The following is a 17,893-nucleotide window of genomic DNA, read 5'->3' as shown; positions in this document are numbered from 1 at the left end:
TGCATCTCACATTGTCATATAATGTCAGACTCCAGAAAACATATTTACTTTGCCTTAACAAATTAAAATAGGTTAGAGAAGCACTGTGAACTATCTACTTACGTACGTATGTGTACTCTGGCACTGCTCAATGAGCACACATGCTGTACAAATTAAGTAACAGTATATATCTAATACCATCCTGTGTATATTTTTTTGAGGACTTGGAAACAAAATTTTCCAAATCACACCCTAGAGCCTTCTGCCAATTCTATCACACATCTGACATCATGCAGAACTGAAGCTTAAGGAGTTTACTTAAACACACACACACACACACACACACACACACACGCACACGCACACACAAAGGGTTTATATGCAGAAGTGGCTCAGAAATAAGGGAGACTCATGCTTGGTGTAGAAAACCCAGAACTCAAGAGTATTCTTCCTTTCAGCAGGAAAGTTAGCTTATGAGATATCCTCATAACCAGAATAGGTTTTTTTTTTTAAAGTTAACATTTTACCCAACTTTATTCAATTTTTTCCTTCATATTGAAATAAACACTTTCCAAAGACTTCCTCTCAAGTCATTAAAACATCACCAGGTAGGAAAATATCAGTCAAACATTTACTACCATAAGTAGGACTAAGATACATAATAGTCTCAGTTACCTTTCAACAGACAAAATATGCCACTGGTTCAAGGAGACATTAGACGCTTTCAATTCAATATCACACCATGAAAAGCAGAAAAATACAATGTGAGATAATTTATTGAATCCAATGTTTTCACAGTAGAATAAGATTCTTCTTTAAAAGCAAAAAATTATTTGTTTAACATTAAAGAGAAATGAACATCAGTATATGTGTACATTGCCCAAATTTTATCAGTGACATTTCTGACAGTGGGTTGTAGGTCTTTGCTGCTCAAAGCAAATCATTTTTTTCTGGACTAAGGTAGTATATATATTTTTGAATCTCTTTGAAATGGTGTTTGACTCACACAGAGTGAACTCCATGAACTTTGAGAGGGCAAAAATGCAGCAGTTACAAGAAACCAGTAATACTGCTTAAGTTTACATGATCCTAGAAGTACTGATGTCTTGTAGTATCCAGACCCAGACATCCTGGGATAACTGGGTATGTCTGGAATCAACTGGACACTCTGGTCAGAATGGTTCAAATTTAGATAAGAAGATCTTACACAATCAAACGGAGTTGATTTTTTTTTTTTTTTTTTTTTTTGCTGTAAGAATGTAGACTATATGTGCATCTGATTCTAGGAGCACCGTGAGAATATAATACCTAAGAAAATGAAGACTTTGTGTCTAAAGCATGACTTGTTTGGTAAATGATAAGAATAGAAAAAACATCTTTTTCTGGAAAGACTGACCATGGCCTATGATGAAAAGTTCAAAGTTCCAATTCAGCATTATTTACATTTTATGAAATTCCCAACGTTAAGCAGAAATTGAGCTCATTAGCTAAAACAGTTACACAAAGGGCAGTATTACTCTGGTGGGATTGTTAACTTTTGAAGAACGGTGTTCCATTTAATACATAGCATGAACTTCATACACATCCATTATCAGTGCCTTGAAAAATCAAACAACTTTAAAAGTTAGCAGCAGTTCCTTCAAGTACAAAAATACACATTTCTTACATAACATATGGTAGTAAAATTTGTCAAGATATATTATACAAACTCAAAAGCATCTTAGATAAAGCATCAGTCTAATATTTTATAGACTGACAAGAGTGTAATAAGATGACATGTAGTCTGTCTTCAAATCATACAATATAATACTTTACAGCAATATTAAGTATTCACATTAAGTATGTAAGGAGTATCTAAGGGAACACAGAGTAGAAATGGTTATTAAAGAACTTGAGTGTCTATTCTTTTCTCTGCTTCAAACTGGGCATATGATTTTCTCCCGTCAATACAAGAGAAAAACAAAAACATGGCTAGAACTATTATTTTGTTAAGTAGAGAAGAAGTTTGTTTCCGGAGAAGACACTCCAAGCCATACAGCTTCATTCACATATTGCAGTTCTGACAGTAGTGTGCCCGCAGGGTGAGGGAAATCCCTGCTGCTCTCATATATCATATCACATGAGATGCATAGGAACAGTTGGAGGACTCTCAATATAGGAGTGGTTGGTGATAAGGTAAAATCTACTTCACATCTGTGACTGAGATGGCCAGTGTCATAAAGGAGCTCTTTGGACACAGAAATATAAAGGTTTATTATAATGCTTAGGTCAAAAAGTGCCATGTCCCCAAGAGGTAGGTAGCACCTATAGCTAATATTGAAAGGACTTCTTCTAATTTACAGAAAAAAATTTTTTTCATAACAAAAAAATGCAATCTTTAGGAGAACAGGGGAAGCATATCTGGCATGAAAGTTTCTGGGTGGCTAAGAAAGGCGATTTGGAATAAGCAAGTTTGTGGGAGAAAAGGCCATTGGAATTTGAACTAAAGAGGTCAAATGGGTTCTAAAAAATTTCCAATAAGTAACTCTTTAAAATGAAGGGAGGTGCACAACCATTCCTGATTGTCCCTTTGTAATGTCTGGCAAGGCCTAATCATCCATGGAGATACTTCAGGAGAGGTGTAACTTCTGAGAGAGAGGGGCTGGTAGGCTGTAAAGAGTCATAGAAGAGAAGAGCCATCACAGAACAGAAGAGCCACCACAGTGCCAGTCAGGACTTCTTTCAGACAGTCCTCGACGATGATATTCTCACCAACAGAAGTTTTTACATCTTTTTGTCCCAAGGTGATTCATGGTGTATACCCCATTGGAAAAAACCAGTGGGGTCTACACCGCAGTGCATGCCCCAGTGGAATAAGCCAATGGGGTCTACAATGCCATGCATGCTCCACTGGAATAAACCAATGGGGACTACACCGTGGTGCATGCCCCAGTGGAATAAACCAATGGGGACTACACCGCGGTGCATGCCCCAGTGGAATAAACCAATGGGGACTACACCGCGGTGAACGCCCTATTGGAATAAACCAATGGGGTCTACACCGCGGTGCATGCCCCAGTGGAGTAAACCAATGGGGTCTACACCGCGGTGCATGCCCCATTGGAATAAACCAATGGGGTCTACACCGCGGTGCATGCCCCATTGGAATAAACCAATGGGGTCTACACCGCGGTGCATGCCACAGTGGAATAAACCAATGGGGTCTACACCGCGGTCCATGCCCCATTGGAATAAACCAATGGGGTCTACACCGCGGTCCATGCCCCATTGGAATAAACCAATGGGGTCTACACCGCGGTGCATGCCCCAGTGGAATAAACCAATGGGGTCTACACCGCGGTGCATGCCCCAGTGGAATAAACCAATGGGGTCTACACCGCGGTGCATGCCCCAGTGGAATAAACCAATGGGGACTACACCGCGGTGCATGCCCCAGTGGAATAAACCAATGGGGACTACACCGCGGTGCATGTCCCAGTGGAATAAACCAATGGGGACTACACCGTGGTGCATGTCCCAGTGGAGTAAACCAATGGGGTCTATACCGCGGTGCATGCCCCAGTGGAGTAAACCAATGGGGACTACACCGCGGTGCATGCCCCATTGGAGTAAACCAATGGGGTCTACACCACGGTGCATGCCCCAGTGGAATAAACCAAAGGGGACTACACCGCGGTGCATGCCCCAGTGGAATAAACCAATGGGGACTACACAGCGGTGCATGCCCCAGTGGAATAACTCAATGGGGACTACACCGCGGTGCATTCCCCAGTGGAATAAACCAATGGGGTGTACACCACGGTGCATGCCCCAGTGGAATAAACCAATGGGGTGTACACCGCGGTGCATGCCCCAGTGGAATAAACCAATGGGGTGTACACCGCGGTGCATGCCCCAGTGGAATAAACCAATGGGGAATACACCGCGGTGCATGCCCCAGTGGAATAAACCAATGGGGAATACACCACGGTGCATGCCCCAGTGGAATAAACCAATGGGGACTACACCACGGTGCATGCCCCAGTGGAATAAACCAATGGGGACTACACCGCGGTGCATGCCCCAGTGGAATAAACCAATGGGGACTACACCGTGGTGCATGACCCAGTGGAATAAACCAATGGGGAATACACCGCGGTGCATGCCCCAGTGGATTAAACCAATGGGGTCTACACCACGGTGCATGCCCCAGTGGAGTAAACCAATGGGGACTACACCGCGGTGCATGCCCCAGTGGAGTAAACCAATGGGGTCTACACCGCGGTGCATGCCCCATTTGAGTAAACCAATGGGGTCTACACCGCGGTGCATGCCCCATTTGAGTAAACCAATGGGGAATACACCGCGGTGCATGCCCCAGTGGAATAAACCAATGGGGACTGAACCGCGGTGAACGCCCCACTGGAATAAACCAATGGGATCTACACCGCGGTGAACGCCCCAGCGGAGTAAACCAATGGGGTCTACACCGCGGTGCATGCTCCATTGGAATAAACCAATGGGGACTAAACCGCGGTGCATGTCCCAGTGGAATAAACCAATAGGGACTACACCGCGGTGCATGTCCCAGTGGAATAAACCAATGGGGACTACACCGCGGTGCATGCCCCAGTGGAATAAACCAAAGGGGACTACACCGCAGTGCATGCCCCAGTGGAATAAACCAATGGGGTGTACACCACGGTCATGCCCCAGTGGAATAAACCAATGGGGACTAAACCGCGGTGCATGTCCCAGTGGAATAAACCAATGGGGACTACACCGCGGTGCATGCCCCAGTGGAATAAACCAATGGGGGGTGTATACCGCAGTGCATGCCGCAGTGGAATAAACCAATGGAGAGTACACCGCGGAGCATGCCCCAGTGGAATAAACCAATGGGGTGTACACCGCGGTGCATGCCCCAGGGGAATAAACCAATTGGGACTACACCGCGGTGCATGCCCCAGTGGAATAAACCAATGGGGACTACACCGCGGTGCATGCCCCAGTGGAATAAACCAATGGAGAATACACCGCGGTGCATGCCCCAGTGGAATAAACCAATGGGGACTACACCGCGGTGCATGCCCCATTGGAGTAAACCAATGGGGTCTACACCACGGTGCATGCCCCAGTGGAATAAACCAAAGGGGACTACACCGCGGTGCATGCCCCAGTGGAATAAACCAAAGGGGACTACACAGCGGTGCATGCCCCAGTGGAATAACTCAATGGGTACTACACAGCGGTGCATTCCCCAGTGGAATAAACCAATGGGGTGTACACCGCGGTGCATGCCCCAGTGGAATAAACCAATGGGGTGTACACCGCGGTGCATGCCCCAGTGGAATAAACCAATGGGGAATACACCGCGGTGCATGCCCCAGTGGAATAAACCAATGGGGAATACACCATGGTGCATGCCCCAGTGGAATAAATCAATGGGGACTACACCACGGTGCATGCCCCAGTGGAATAAACCAATAGGGACTACACCGCGGTGCATGCCCCAGTGGAATAAACCAATGGGGACTACACCGCGGTGCATGACCCAGTGGAATAAACCAATGGGGAATACACCGCGGTGCATGCCCCAGTGGATTAAACCAATGGGGTCTACACCACGGTGCATGCCCCAGTGGAGTAAACCAATGGGGACTACACCGCGGTGCATGCCCCAGTGGAGTAAACCAATGGGGTCTACACCGCGGTGCATGCCCCATTTGAGTAAACCAATGGGGTCTACACCGCGGTGCATGCCCCAGTGGAATAAACCAATGGGGAATACACCGCGGTGCATGCCCCAGTGGAATAAACCAATGGGGACTGAACCGCGGTGAACGCCCCACTGGAATAAACCAATGGGATCTACACCGCGGTGCATGCCCCAGTGGAGTAAACCAATGGGGTCTACACCGCGGTGCATGCCCCATTGGAATAAACCAATGGGGACTAAACCGCGGTGCATGTCCCAGTGGAATAAACCAATGGGGACTACACCGCGGTGCACGTCCCAGTGGAATAAACCAATGGGGACTACACCGCGGTGCATGCCCCAGTGGAATAAACCAAAGGGGACTACACCGCAGTGCATGCCCCAGTGGAATAAACCAATGGGGTGTACACCACGGTCATGCCCCAGTGGAATAAACCAATGGGGACTTATACCGCGGTGCATGCCCCAGTGGAATAAACCAATGGGGACTACACCGCGGTGCATGCCCCAGTGGAATAAACCAATGGGGGGTGTATACCGCAGTGCATGCCGCAGTGGAATAAACCAATGGAGAATACACCGCGGAGCATGCCCCAGTGGAATAAACCAATGGGGTGTACACCGCGGTGCATGCCCCAGTGGAATAAACCAATGGGGACTACACCGCGGTGCTTGCCCCAGTGGAATAAACCAATGGAGAATACACCGCGGTGCATGCCCCAGTGGAATAAACCAATGGGGACTACACCGCGGTGCATGCCCCAGTGGATTAAACCAATGGGGTCTACACCACGGTGCATGCTCCAGTGGAGTAAACCAATGGGGACTACACCGCGGTGCATGCCCCAGTGGAGTAAACCAATGGGGTCTACACCGCGGTGCATGCCCCATTTGAGTAAACCAATGGGGTCTACACCGCGGTGCATGCCCCAGTGGAATAAACCAATGGGGAATACACCGCGGTGCATGCCCCAGTGGAATAAACCAATGGGGACTGAACCGCGGTGAACGCCCCACTGGAATAAACCAATGGGATCTACACCGCGGTGCATGCCCCAGTGGAGTAAACCAATGGGGTCTACACCGCGGTGCATGCCCCATTGGAATAAACCAATGGGGACTAAACCGCGGTGCATGTCCCAGTGGAATAAACCAATGGGGACTACACCGCGGTGCATGTCCCAGTGGAATAAACCAATGGGGACTACACCGCGGTGCATGCCCCAGTGGAATAAACCAAAGGGGACTACACCGCAGTGCATGCCCCAGTGGAATAAACCAATGGGGTGTACACCACGGTCATGCCCCAGTGGAATAAACCAATGGGGACTTATACCGCGGTGCATGCCCCAGTGGAATAAACCAATGGGGACTACACCGCGGTGCATGCCCCAGTGGAATAAACCAATGGGGGGTGTATACCGCAGTGCATGCCGCAGTGGAATAAACCAATGGAGAATACACCGCGGAGCATGCCCCAGTGGAATAAACCAATGGGGTGTACACCGCGGTGCATGCCCCAGTGGAATAAACCAATTGGGACTACACCGCGGTGCATGCCCCAGTGGAATAAACCAATGGAGAATACACCGCGGTGCATGCCCCAGTGGAATAAACCAATGGAGAATACACCGCGGTGCATGCCCCAGTGGAATAAACCAATGGGGACTACACCGCGGTGCATGCCCCAGTGGAATAAACCAATTGGGACTACACCGCGGTGCATGCCCCAGTGGAATAAACCAATGCGGTCTACACCGCGGTGCATGCCCCAGTGGAGTAAACCAATGGGGACTTACACCGCGGTGCATGCCCCAGTGGAATAAACCAATGGGGACTACACCGTGGTGCATGCCCCAGTGGAGTAAACCATTGCGGTCTACACCGCGGTGCATGCCCCAGTGGAGTAAACCAATGGGGAATACACCGTGGTGCTTGCCCCAGTGGAATGAACGAATGGGGTCTACTCCGCGGTGCATGCCCCAGTGGAATAAACCAATGGGGACTACACCGTGGTGCATGCCCCAGTGGAATAAACCAATGGGCGGTGTATACCATGGTGCATGCCCCAGTGGAATAAACCAATGGGGACTATACAGCGGTGCATGCCCCAGTGGAGTAAACCAATGGGGACTACACCGCGGTGCATGCCCCAAGGAGTAAACCAATGGGGTCTACACCGCGGTGCATGCCCCAGTGGAGTAAACCAATGGGGACTACACCGCGGTGCATGCCCCAGTGGAGTAAACCAATGCGGTCTACACCGCGGTGCATGCCCCAGTGGAGTAAACCAATGCGGTCTACACCGCGGTGCATGCCCCAGTGGAGTAAACCAATGGGGAATACACCGCGGTGCATGTCCCAGTGGAATAAACCAATGGAGAATACACCGCGGTGCATGCCCCAGTGGAATAAACCAATGGGGACTACACCGCGGTGCATGCCCCAGTGGAATAAACCAATTGGGACTACACCGCGGTGCATGCCCCAGTGGAATAAACCAATGCGGTCTACACCGCGGTGCATGCCCCAGTGGAGTAAACCAATGGGGACTTACACCGCGGTGCATGCCCCAGTGGAATAAACCAATGGGGACTACACCGTGGTGCATGCCCCAGTGGAGTAAACCATTGCGGTCTACACCGCGGTGCATGCCCCAGTGGAGTAAACCAATGGGGAATACACCGTGGTGCTTGCCCCAGTGGAATGAACGAATGGGGTCTACTCCGCGGTGCATGCCCCAGTGGAATAAACCAATGGGGATTACACCGCGGTGCATGCCCCAGTGGAATAAACCAATGGGGACTACACCGTGGTGCATGCCCCAGTGGAATAAACCAATGGGCGGTGTATACCATGGTGCATGCCCCAGTGGAATAAACCAATGGGGACTATACAGCGGTGCATGCCCCAGTGGAGTAAACCAATGGGGACTACACCGCGGTGCATGCCCCAAGGAGTAAACCAATGGGGTCTACACCGCGGTGCATGCCCCAGTGGAGTAAACCAATGGGGACTACACCGCGGTGCATGCCCCAGTGGAGTAAACCAATGGGGTCTACACCACGGTGCATGCCCCAGTGGAGTAAACCAATGGGGACTACACCGCGGTGCTTGCCCGAGTGGAGTAAACCAATGGGGTCTACACCGCGGTGCACGCCCCAGAGGAGTAAACCAATGGGGAATACACCTCGGTGCACGCCCCAGAGGAGTAAACCAATGGGGAATACACCGCGGTGCATGCCCCAGTGGAATAAACCAATGGGGTCTACACCGCGGTGCATGCCCCAGTGGAATAAACCAATGGGTACTGCATCGCGGTGCATGCCCCAGTGGAGTAAACCAATGGGGACTACACCGCGGTGCATGCCCCAGTGGAAAAACCAATGGGGTCTACACCATGGTTCATGCCCCAGTGGAGTAAACCAATGGGGAATACACCTCGGTGCATTCCCCAGTGGAGTAAACCAATGGGGACTACACCGCGGTGCATGCCCCAGTGGAATAAACCAATGGGGTCTACACCACGGTGCATGCCCCAGTGGAGTAAACCAATGGGGACTACACCTCGGTGCATGCCCCAGTGGAATAAACCAATGGGTACTGCATCGCGGTGCATGCCCCAGTGGAGTAAACCAATGGGGACTACACCGCGGTGCATGCCCCAGTGGAAAAACCAATGGGGTCTACACCATGGTTCATGCCCCAGTGGAGTAAACCAATGGGGAATACACCTCGGTGCATTCCCCAGTGGAGTAAACCAATGGGGACTACACCGCGGTGCATGCCCCAGTGGAATAAACCAATGGGGACTACACCTCGGTGCATGCCCCAGTGGAATAAACCAATGGGGTCTACACCACGGTGCATGCCCCAGTGGAATAAACCTATGGGGACTGCACTGCGGTGCATGCCCCAGTGGAATAAACCAATGGGGTCTACACCGCGGTGCATGCCCCAGTGGAATAAACCAATGGGTTCTACATCGCGGTGCATGCCGCAGTGGAATAAACCAATGGGGTCTAAACCGTGGTGCATGCCGCAGTGGAATAAACCAATGGGGTCTACACCGCGGTGCATGCCCCAGTGGAATAGACCAGTGGGGTCTGCACAGCAGTGCATTCCCCAGTGGAATAAACCAATGGGGTGTACACTGCGGTGCATGCCCCAGTGGAATTAACCAATGGGGTATACCCCATGAATCATTTGGGAGAAAAAGATGTAAAAAGTTCTGTCGGTGAGAAAATCCAACGTCGAGGACTGTTTGAAAGAAGGCCCGACAGCGACTGTGGTGGCTCTTTTGTTTTGTGACTGTTTACAACCTGCCAGCCGTCAAAACTGCTCTCTTAGCTTTAAATGGCCATCGGAAAAGGGAGAATTTATCAGCAATTTTTTTTCTTACTGATTAATCCTATAGGCAAGGCTGCAGAAAAACATTTCAGCAATGTGGGGTCTTGCTTTGATCACCTGTTGGCAATGATGACCATGTAACAAAGGAATGACTGTTGTTGCAGACTCTTCCTGCTCACCCAGACAGCGAATGCCGTCAAGAGGGCACCTCCTAGGAGGGAAAAGTGAATTTCTGGAGAATGTTCCTGGCTCAGGCACCTCTAGAAAGAACACTGAAATGAACACCCATTTCCTTCTTTCTCCCCACAGCTGTGTCCGGGGCCTTGCAGAGCAGTGAAACACTAATGGAAAAAAGAATTGACCAACAAAAACTATGATGTCTTGGTACTCATGGCTCAAATCCCTTGAGTTTTTTCCACTCTAGCTGAAATGAGTCTGTGAGGGCATGTGATTGACTATGAGATGTCTCAGAACTGGCCACTCGCTTGGTTTCAGGGAAAAGTCTGATGTGATTTCCTTGATCATCTGACATGCTTTCCTTCTTAATGCTTTGATTGGTGGTATTTTTCTTGTTTACTTATTAAAAACATTTCATGTAATGTGGATGGTTTCTTTGCAGACTTCCCCCTCTGTCCATGGTTTTTATTCTTTGCTTTTGATATCCTTGCCTTCTTAATGTCATCTAAGGTATGTTTCCTCTAGAGAAGATGATTCTTCTTTAGCCCTCTGCTTGGATCTCTTAAAATGCATGATAGGATCAATCCATGCTCTAATAAGGAAAAGCCTCCCAAACAGTTAGGTGATAAAATCTTTTAGTCTCAACTTTTTGCCAAATAGTCTCAATAAAGAGGATTCTTTTGTTGTCCTAAGTATCAGCAGTGATAACCTTGATGCTACCTGTCTTGGTTATTCTATACACAGGTGTCATAGTAATTATTATCTTTATGTTATTAGCAGCCCGGTTTCTGTCCTTGCAGATATTAGATTCTGATTGTGGTTAAATGTCTTTGGTTACGTGCGTGTCCTCAGCATCAGAAACCACTGTTGGCCCTGAGTCTGGGCTGGACACGTCGTCCACTGTCAAAGAGCTGGGAGAGGATCCTTCTAGAGGCAGAGTACCAGAACACTGCTCATCCTTCTCTCCTTCCTCAGGGGACTTCATACAAAGCTCAAGTCCATCTTCCGCCAGGCTGGATGGAGAGCTACCGTCCTTCTCCAAGTCCTGGCTGGGGTAAGAACTACAGCACTGGGCTGTTTGCACGGCTCCAAGTCCTTCAGCTGCCCTTTGGGGAATGTGTGTCTGTCTCTCTTGCAGTGCGCTGGTTCCTGGAATGCCAGAAGCAAGTGGAGGTGGCTCTGTGGGTGCTTTTAGAGAACCTGTTTTATTGTCTTCTGGTCTTGGTGCCCTTGCCTTCTTTTTGAGGGACCAATTTTTCAAACTGGCTATACCATTTCTCAACCATGTGCTGGGGTGAAGACTTACAGAACGCATTTGTGAATGCCCCTCTAGGCTGTCCTTTTTTGTATGAGCCAGGTGGCTGCTGGCCTGCCCTGATGAGGGACTGGGAATTCCAGAAATGAGGCTGGAACTGCTAAAGTCAGAAGAAAGCTCTTCCTGTTTTCCTTGAGCTTGAAAAGTGCAATCTACTGGAGAGGATGTTTCAGTGGGTGTAAACACTGACTGTTCAGAAATCTGAGGAAAAGCGCTGTCTTGGGAGCTCACTGATGAGCCAGATGGGGACGTGTCTGGGGAGGACAAGCTGGAATAGCTACTCCTCGGGCAAATATTTAATCTTGGGGGGAAGACCTTCTCAGTGTTCTGGTTTGTGGCACCACTCTTGCCAACCTCGATCCCCATGACCAAGCTCTGATTGATAAGCTTTTGTCCCTCCATCTGCAAAGACTTGTGCCTCTTGAGATAATCCTCCTCTCCATGCAAGAGACTGGTGTCACAGCTTGCGTTGTGCTGCTGCTTTTTTGAATAAAGTCCCCTGAGATAGGTCAGTTTGCAGTGCTGGTCATCAGTGCTGGGCTCTGAGCAGCGCCGCTGCCCCCTTGAGCCCTTGAGGGGCTCTGCTGTGCATGGTGGGGAGTACCCAGCCGTGTCCGCAGTGAAGGGCTGGTTCCTGGGACAATCATGTGAGGACAGGCAGCTGTAAGAAATGGTCACTGGCTTGGATTTAGGAAAAAGCTTTACATGATTTCCTTCGCTATCACAAAAGATTTTCTTCTTATGATTTTTATCAGTGGTATTTTTCTTGACATCAGTACCTGTGACTAAACTCGTTTTAAAACCTGTCTTACCCTCTTCCTGGAGGGGTGGATTCTGACTCAGATGGTTCTCATCTTTTTTCAGGAGAATAGCATCACAGCTGGCCCTGCGTATCCTTTTCTGATAAAACGCCCTGAGAAAGGAAATCTTTGAACCCAGGTAGCCGATGCTGGGCTCTGAGCAGTGCCGCTGTTGCCTCGGGGTTTTTGGAGCATCTTCTGTAGCTGTGGACAGGTAGATGGGGGTGCTCGTGCCAGAGGGGGCACTGGCCTGGTCCTGCAGTGAGGCCTTTCTGTGCACTGCTGCCATGGCCACCGGCGCGGGCTCACCGGGCTGTTCCACGTGGATGTCTTCATCTTTAGGACGGTCTAAGTCAAAGTCACTCAAGGTTAAAACGCCTTCCACCTCAGGCTGCTCGAGGTCATAGTCAATGAGGGTTAACACGGAGTCCATGCTTCTGCTGCCTGGACCGAGTTTCTTTACTAAGTCACTGCACGGAGCATCGACTTCTTTGTTCAGCTCATTTTCCAGGCTGTCATAGGAGGAGTCATTCAACTGGAAGCAGGAGATATCTGCCAAAAAAATCAAACCGTGATTAACATTTGCACTTGCCTCAAATACACGCTGCCTTAAAAAAAAAACAAAAAAACAACTAAACAACTATGATGTTTAGTTTAATTCTGTTTTCATGCAGATTTTTCAAATTCCTACTCCCAAGAAAGAAAGCATCTTTCACAATCTTTCTAGTTGTTAGTGCAGAAATTAAAAGTAAATTTTTGGGGTATACTAGATTTACCTCAGTCCCTGAAGAAATAGGCTTTCTTTAAGTAAGACTTCCTCAAAACAATGAACACATGTCATAATACCAAGAAATGGTAAAAAAAAAAAAAAAAACGAATAAATTAATGCAGATATACCCAGGTTCTGAATAAGACCCTGTCTTTTATTAAATGGATTAGCTGGCAGGTATACCTAATTAATTCTGTTAGCCTCAGTGAAACCATTTACCAACCTTATCAATTTCCCTTTGACAAAGTTCTTTAATATCTATTACCTTGTTTATTCTTTACGGCAATAATACCAGTTAGATGTTATGGTTTCCCACAATTACAGGAGAAGATACTAATGTTATGGTGGCACAGAATAATTGTTCAAAGATAACCAAGAATTGGTGGTGCAGGCATTCATATTCTGGAAGGCTGAATGTCTTCAAGCCCCACACACCCTGCCCCGCCCCATGAAGCTAGCTGTTTTCTCAAGCGTTTTGCAGGGCGCTGGATTTCTGAGAGGTGTCAGGGACCTCGGAGAGGAAGATGAGGAGGAACCAGACCAGGCCTGCATCTGGGTCTCCTACTCCAGTTTCAACCACAGCAGTTCTGTAATATTGTAAGATGTTGTAACAATATGTTATAACAATATATTATATTGTAAGTCTGTTAATTGTTCTATTGTATATCCTTGTAAGGTTTATTTTAAAAAAAAGTTAAAATTCTGCCACTAACAACTTCTTGGAGTTTGGGAACCTTGTCTTATACACTTGGTAACCCGACCACAGTGTTAACACAGCCTGACCTACGAGCAAGCCTTGTAAGGAAGGGGCAGGAGCCCTCGGCCCCTGACCCAGGCGAGAGGCCCCTTCACCTGAGCTGCTCTGGGCTGCAGGGTAACCAGTGCCCTCGCTGACCTTCACATGTGTGTCTATTTCTCACGAACAGAAACAACCCCATTATTCACAATACCTGAGGCTTTCTCTTTCGTATCACATGTCACTGAAACTGCTTCCAGAAGGGAAGTGATTTCTTCTCCAAATATTCTACAGCAATTTTCAATCAGAAATTGTATAAGCAGAGAAACCTGTACAAAAAAGGAATAAAAATGAAGGGCTACTTTTCACATAGTGCACCTATAAATCACACTTCCTGTATGAATCCTGGTTCAAACCGAAAAAAAAAAAAAAAAAAGAATCCTGAGAAAAATTCAAAGTTCCTATCTCCTTGAAAACTAAACAGAACTGTTTCCCCTAAAAAAACACGATACTTTCAAGAGTAGTTTGAGTATAGAAATTGATTTTAACCAGTGGCTTAAAGTTATTATTTGTGGCCTTGGTTTAATGCTAACATTTTGATACTAATGGTCCTGTCTTTAAAATTAGGGTAATTTTAAGTATTCTCTGTACAGGGCATTTGGGATGAAGAAATATACTTTCTTATTAAAATTCATGAAGCATCATTAGATAAAGACTTATAAAATATGTTTCTTATGTAAAAGGCAGGTGTCATAAGTGTGGGAGGTGGGCATCCTCTGTGGATTTACTGTGAAGGAGAGAGACAGCTGGAGAGAAAAGCGTACATTTTGCCTGACCAGCCTCTTCCTATGCATTTCCCTCCCTGAGGAGCCAGAACTGGAGATGCTTGGAGAAGAGCTCACTGGAGAGCGCTGTGCCTCCACTGAGATAAACTGGAACATTTACATAGTCTTCTTGCCCCAATAGCTGAGGCAAAGGAACAGGCGGAACGTTGGGAGGAAGAGGAATCAGTACCCCGTCCCTGTACTAACCACTAGGTACTGCAGGAGTGTGATTTCAAGTAAGTACTGAGTGAGCGAGGTACCATCCCCACCTCCACTGTGTTAGGTGAGGAAACTGTGGATCAGTGTAACTAATTCTGCCCTAGATTGTACATCTGGCAAGTGCGGAGGGCTGAGATTTCCACCTGCACCTGTTCAATTTCAAAGTATTTTGTTTCTTTTTAAAATCTTATCATCTGCTCTTATTCCTCTGTGGTTTCAGTCAGTCATAGCTGTTTTGCCTCCTTAAAGGGAAAACAGAAGTAACCCAATTACTATCACTTTCTTTACTTAAGAAATCACCTTTCTGCAGTCTACCAGGAGAGGACAGAATAGTCGATGAACTCAGACTTATAAAAAGATGTACTTAAGAACATGTCTTTCAGAATTAATACCCCAAACTTTAGGTTCAAAACGGGGACTCAGTCCCCCAGGGCAGAAAAATGAAAAACTTTATTACCTTTTTTGTAAATTCACTTTCTAGTTCAGGGCTGGAGGAAGCAGGAGGCCAAAGGACACTTGGAGAGATGCACACTGCTAAGTTAAATGCATTCATCTGATTCGATGAGTTGTGCTGTTCAATCTTGTGCAATAACCCAAAAAGATGCTTTAGCAGAATAACGTTAGCTCTTGGGAGCTGGTCTAATAGCCTAAAGACAGACAAAAGTGCTCTTTAAGCAAGACATTTTGTGGAAAACTTGTAGACAGGGCAACCTTTCTTCACTTTTCATGGGGAATCACGCAGACAGAAACACAGTTCAGATATGCAGGAGTGTCAGCTTATACGGTACGTGCGGAGCGAGGACTGTCTTATAGAGGGGAGAGAGTAAGACTCAGGGGGGTTATTCATTTATTTTGTATATTCTGTCTCTGGATTAGAACCTTTCAAGCCTCAGCCACAAAGACTCCCAGTTCCATCCTGAGAGCTTACACTCTGCTCCACCAGCTTCTAAGGTCAGTTCTGTCCCATGTCTCTTTATCTCAGTGGCACCACTTTCACACGTCAGTCAAGCTTATAACAGTATATTTCCTACTGTTCCGATTTTGTACTTGATAAGGGATTTTTAAATTATCCTTCACCATCATTTACTACCATCCAGAATACATATATATATATACACACATATATTCATGGTTGTTGCTTTTTTCCAACAAGAATCTGCAACTGAGACAGGAGGGAAGGGGGCAGGACACAGCCATTAAAGGAATGACACAGCAGTTAGCACCAAGGTGGAGGAAAAGTCAACTTCCGATGGACCTTGAGGACCAGGATGGAAGGGGATCTGACCTCCAGCGGACCCTGAGCTCCCTCACACACACTGTAATGTACTAGCACCACGAACGGCACACCCACAGGTGCCATGACAGCTCCAAGGCTGACCGTGAAAGTCAAGGAGAGGGTGGTGGCCCAATTCCTGGGGATCCCCGCCCCCTTTCTCAAAGCAGTTGGAGTAATCCTCTCACTTGTTAGCGTATAAAAACTCGCAACACCGCGCCTCGTGGCCTCCTTGCTCCCTCACCTTCCGAGATGCCCGGCACTCTGTCTATGGACTGTGTGTCTGCTTCTTCTTTAAACAAAGCACCCAACCTGCTCCCCTCTGCCCTTCTCCTGCGTTCTGAGATGGCCTGCACTCTGTCTACAGAGTGTACATCTCTCTAAACAAATCTACTTTTACTCAACTAGGGCTCGCTCTTGAATTCTTTCCTGCGTGAAGCCAACGACCCTCACTTGGCAGGGTGCATCCCAGGGACTCAAGTGAGACCTGGGACACAGCCCTCCTCTCGTGCCCCGTTTTCCTGTATCACAACCTGGGGAAGAAAATCAGGTAATCTGACTCTTGTTGCAGAGAGGTGCTTCTTCAGCACCACAGACTGACAATGAGTGTGGTTTTCTAGGGACAAATTATGACAGATTACAACGGGCCAAAAGATTACTGAATGTATTCAGTGGAAAGTAAGGCCTTGCCTAGCGTGCTCTTTTGGGGTGTCAGATTCTGTGGGGGCCCTGAGCCTTTGAGTTATTTTACACCTCTGTAAACTGTAGCACATTGACAGCAACACACATAATACTTGTCCATAGACCTGAAAATTCTCTCTGGTGAAGAGACACGTGATTTATTTGCACTGCCTCATGTCCCAGCAGAAAAAGCCAGTTTTTTTTATATATTTATAAATTCATTTCAGCATTTCTGATTCAACTATTATAACTTGTGGTAGTTAACCGTCTTCTCTGAACCGGCGGCAGTAACGTCTTAGTAGTTCTCTTTATTAATTCATGTTTTAAATAAAATTTCTTTCATGTGTGTATATTTATATGAAAGCCATAATTTTGACCTTTTAAAAATCATCCTTTAATAGCTCTAGAATATAAAGTTTTAGACAGTGAGCAACAACATACAGAATCTCAGGTTCCCTGTCTCTGAACAGTTCCCAACAAGCTGTCATGAAAGCAGAGACAGCATTTTGTACATGGCTCTGAGTCTGGTGTCTTCAACACTTACACCATCAGTAGCTGTGTGTAGATAATGATTTACATTTGAAAGTTGCTCAAGATAACACTGCACTAAACAAGCATTTGCAAATAAATGATACTGGGATTCTTGGGTTTCACAGAAACGCAAGTATTGCTTTTCATTAATGGACACTTCTTTCCTATTCTCTTATGATGTGGGAAATACTCAGGAATGGGGGTGCTGGGTTCTGCTCGCAACTTCCCTTTCCATGAGGACAGACCATGCATTCTCTGTGATCAGGCTGAGGCTTTGCAACTCCCTTTTCCCTTGACACTTTCAATGAGTTGACTGTCTCTCTGGACTGTCCTCACGTCCCCTTCTCCACATACCCCTGTCACGGCACTGACTGCACCACACTGGAATTCTGGGTTTTATCTGTCTATTTCTACTAGACTGTGAGTTCCTTGAGGGGAAGGAATTTTCTCTGTATGAATTCAGCTGCTAAATGAAGTGTATAAGGAATCATCTGGTTAGTTAAATATTTACCAAAATTAAGGTCATAAATTGTAGATTGTG

The 17,893-nt window shown here is 47.1% G+C and overlaps 1 protein-coding gene across 1 annotated transcript in view; it reads right to left on the bottom strand.

Annotated features, from left to right (window-relative positions):
• Positions 1–10,716: 10,716 nt before the first annotated feature.
• LOC106730305 (rho GTPase-activating protein 20-like) overlaps positions 10,717–17,893 on the bottom strand; it is a 67,134-nt gene continuing 59,957 nt past the window's right edge. The window contains exons 13-15 of the mRNA XM_032470519.1: positions 15,325–15,514; positions 14,039–14,153; positions 10,717–12,871 (exon numbers count right to left, since the gene is read on the bottom strand). Of these exons, the coding sequence (XP_032326410.1) occupies positions 11,025–12,871; positions 14,039–14,153; positions 15,325–15,514 (2,152 nt within the window). The 3' untranslated portion in view covers positions 10,717–11,024. The remainder of the gene's footprint in view (positions 12,872–14,038; positions 14,154–15,324; positions 15,515–17,893) is intronic.

Source organism: Camelus ferus, chromosome 30 (assembly GCF_009834535.1).
Source record: "Camelus ferus isolate YT-003-E chromosome 30, BCGSAC_Cfer_1.0, whole genome shotgun sequence".
Classification (NCBI taxonomy): Eukaryota; Metazoa; Chordata; class Mammalia; order Artiodactyla; family Camelidae; genus Camelus; species Camelus ferus.
Note: the sequence above shows the minus strand (reverse complement) of the source record. Positions and strands in the feature narration are given on the sequence as shown.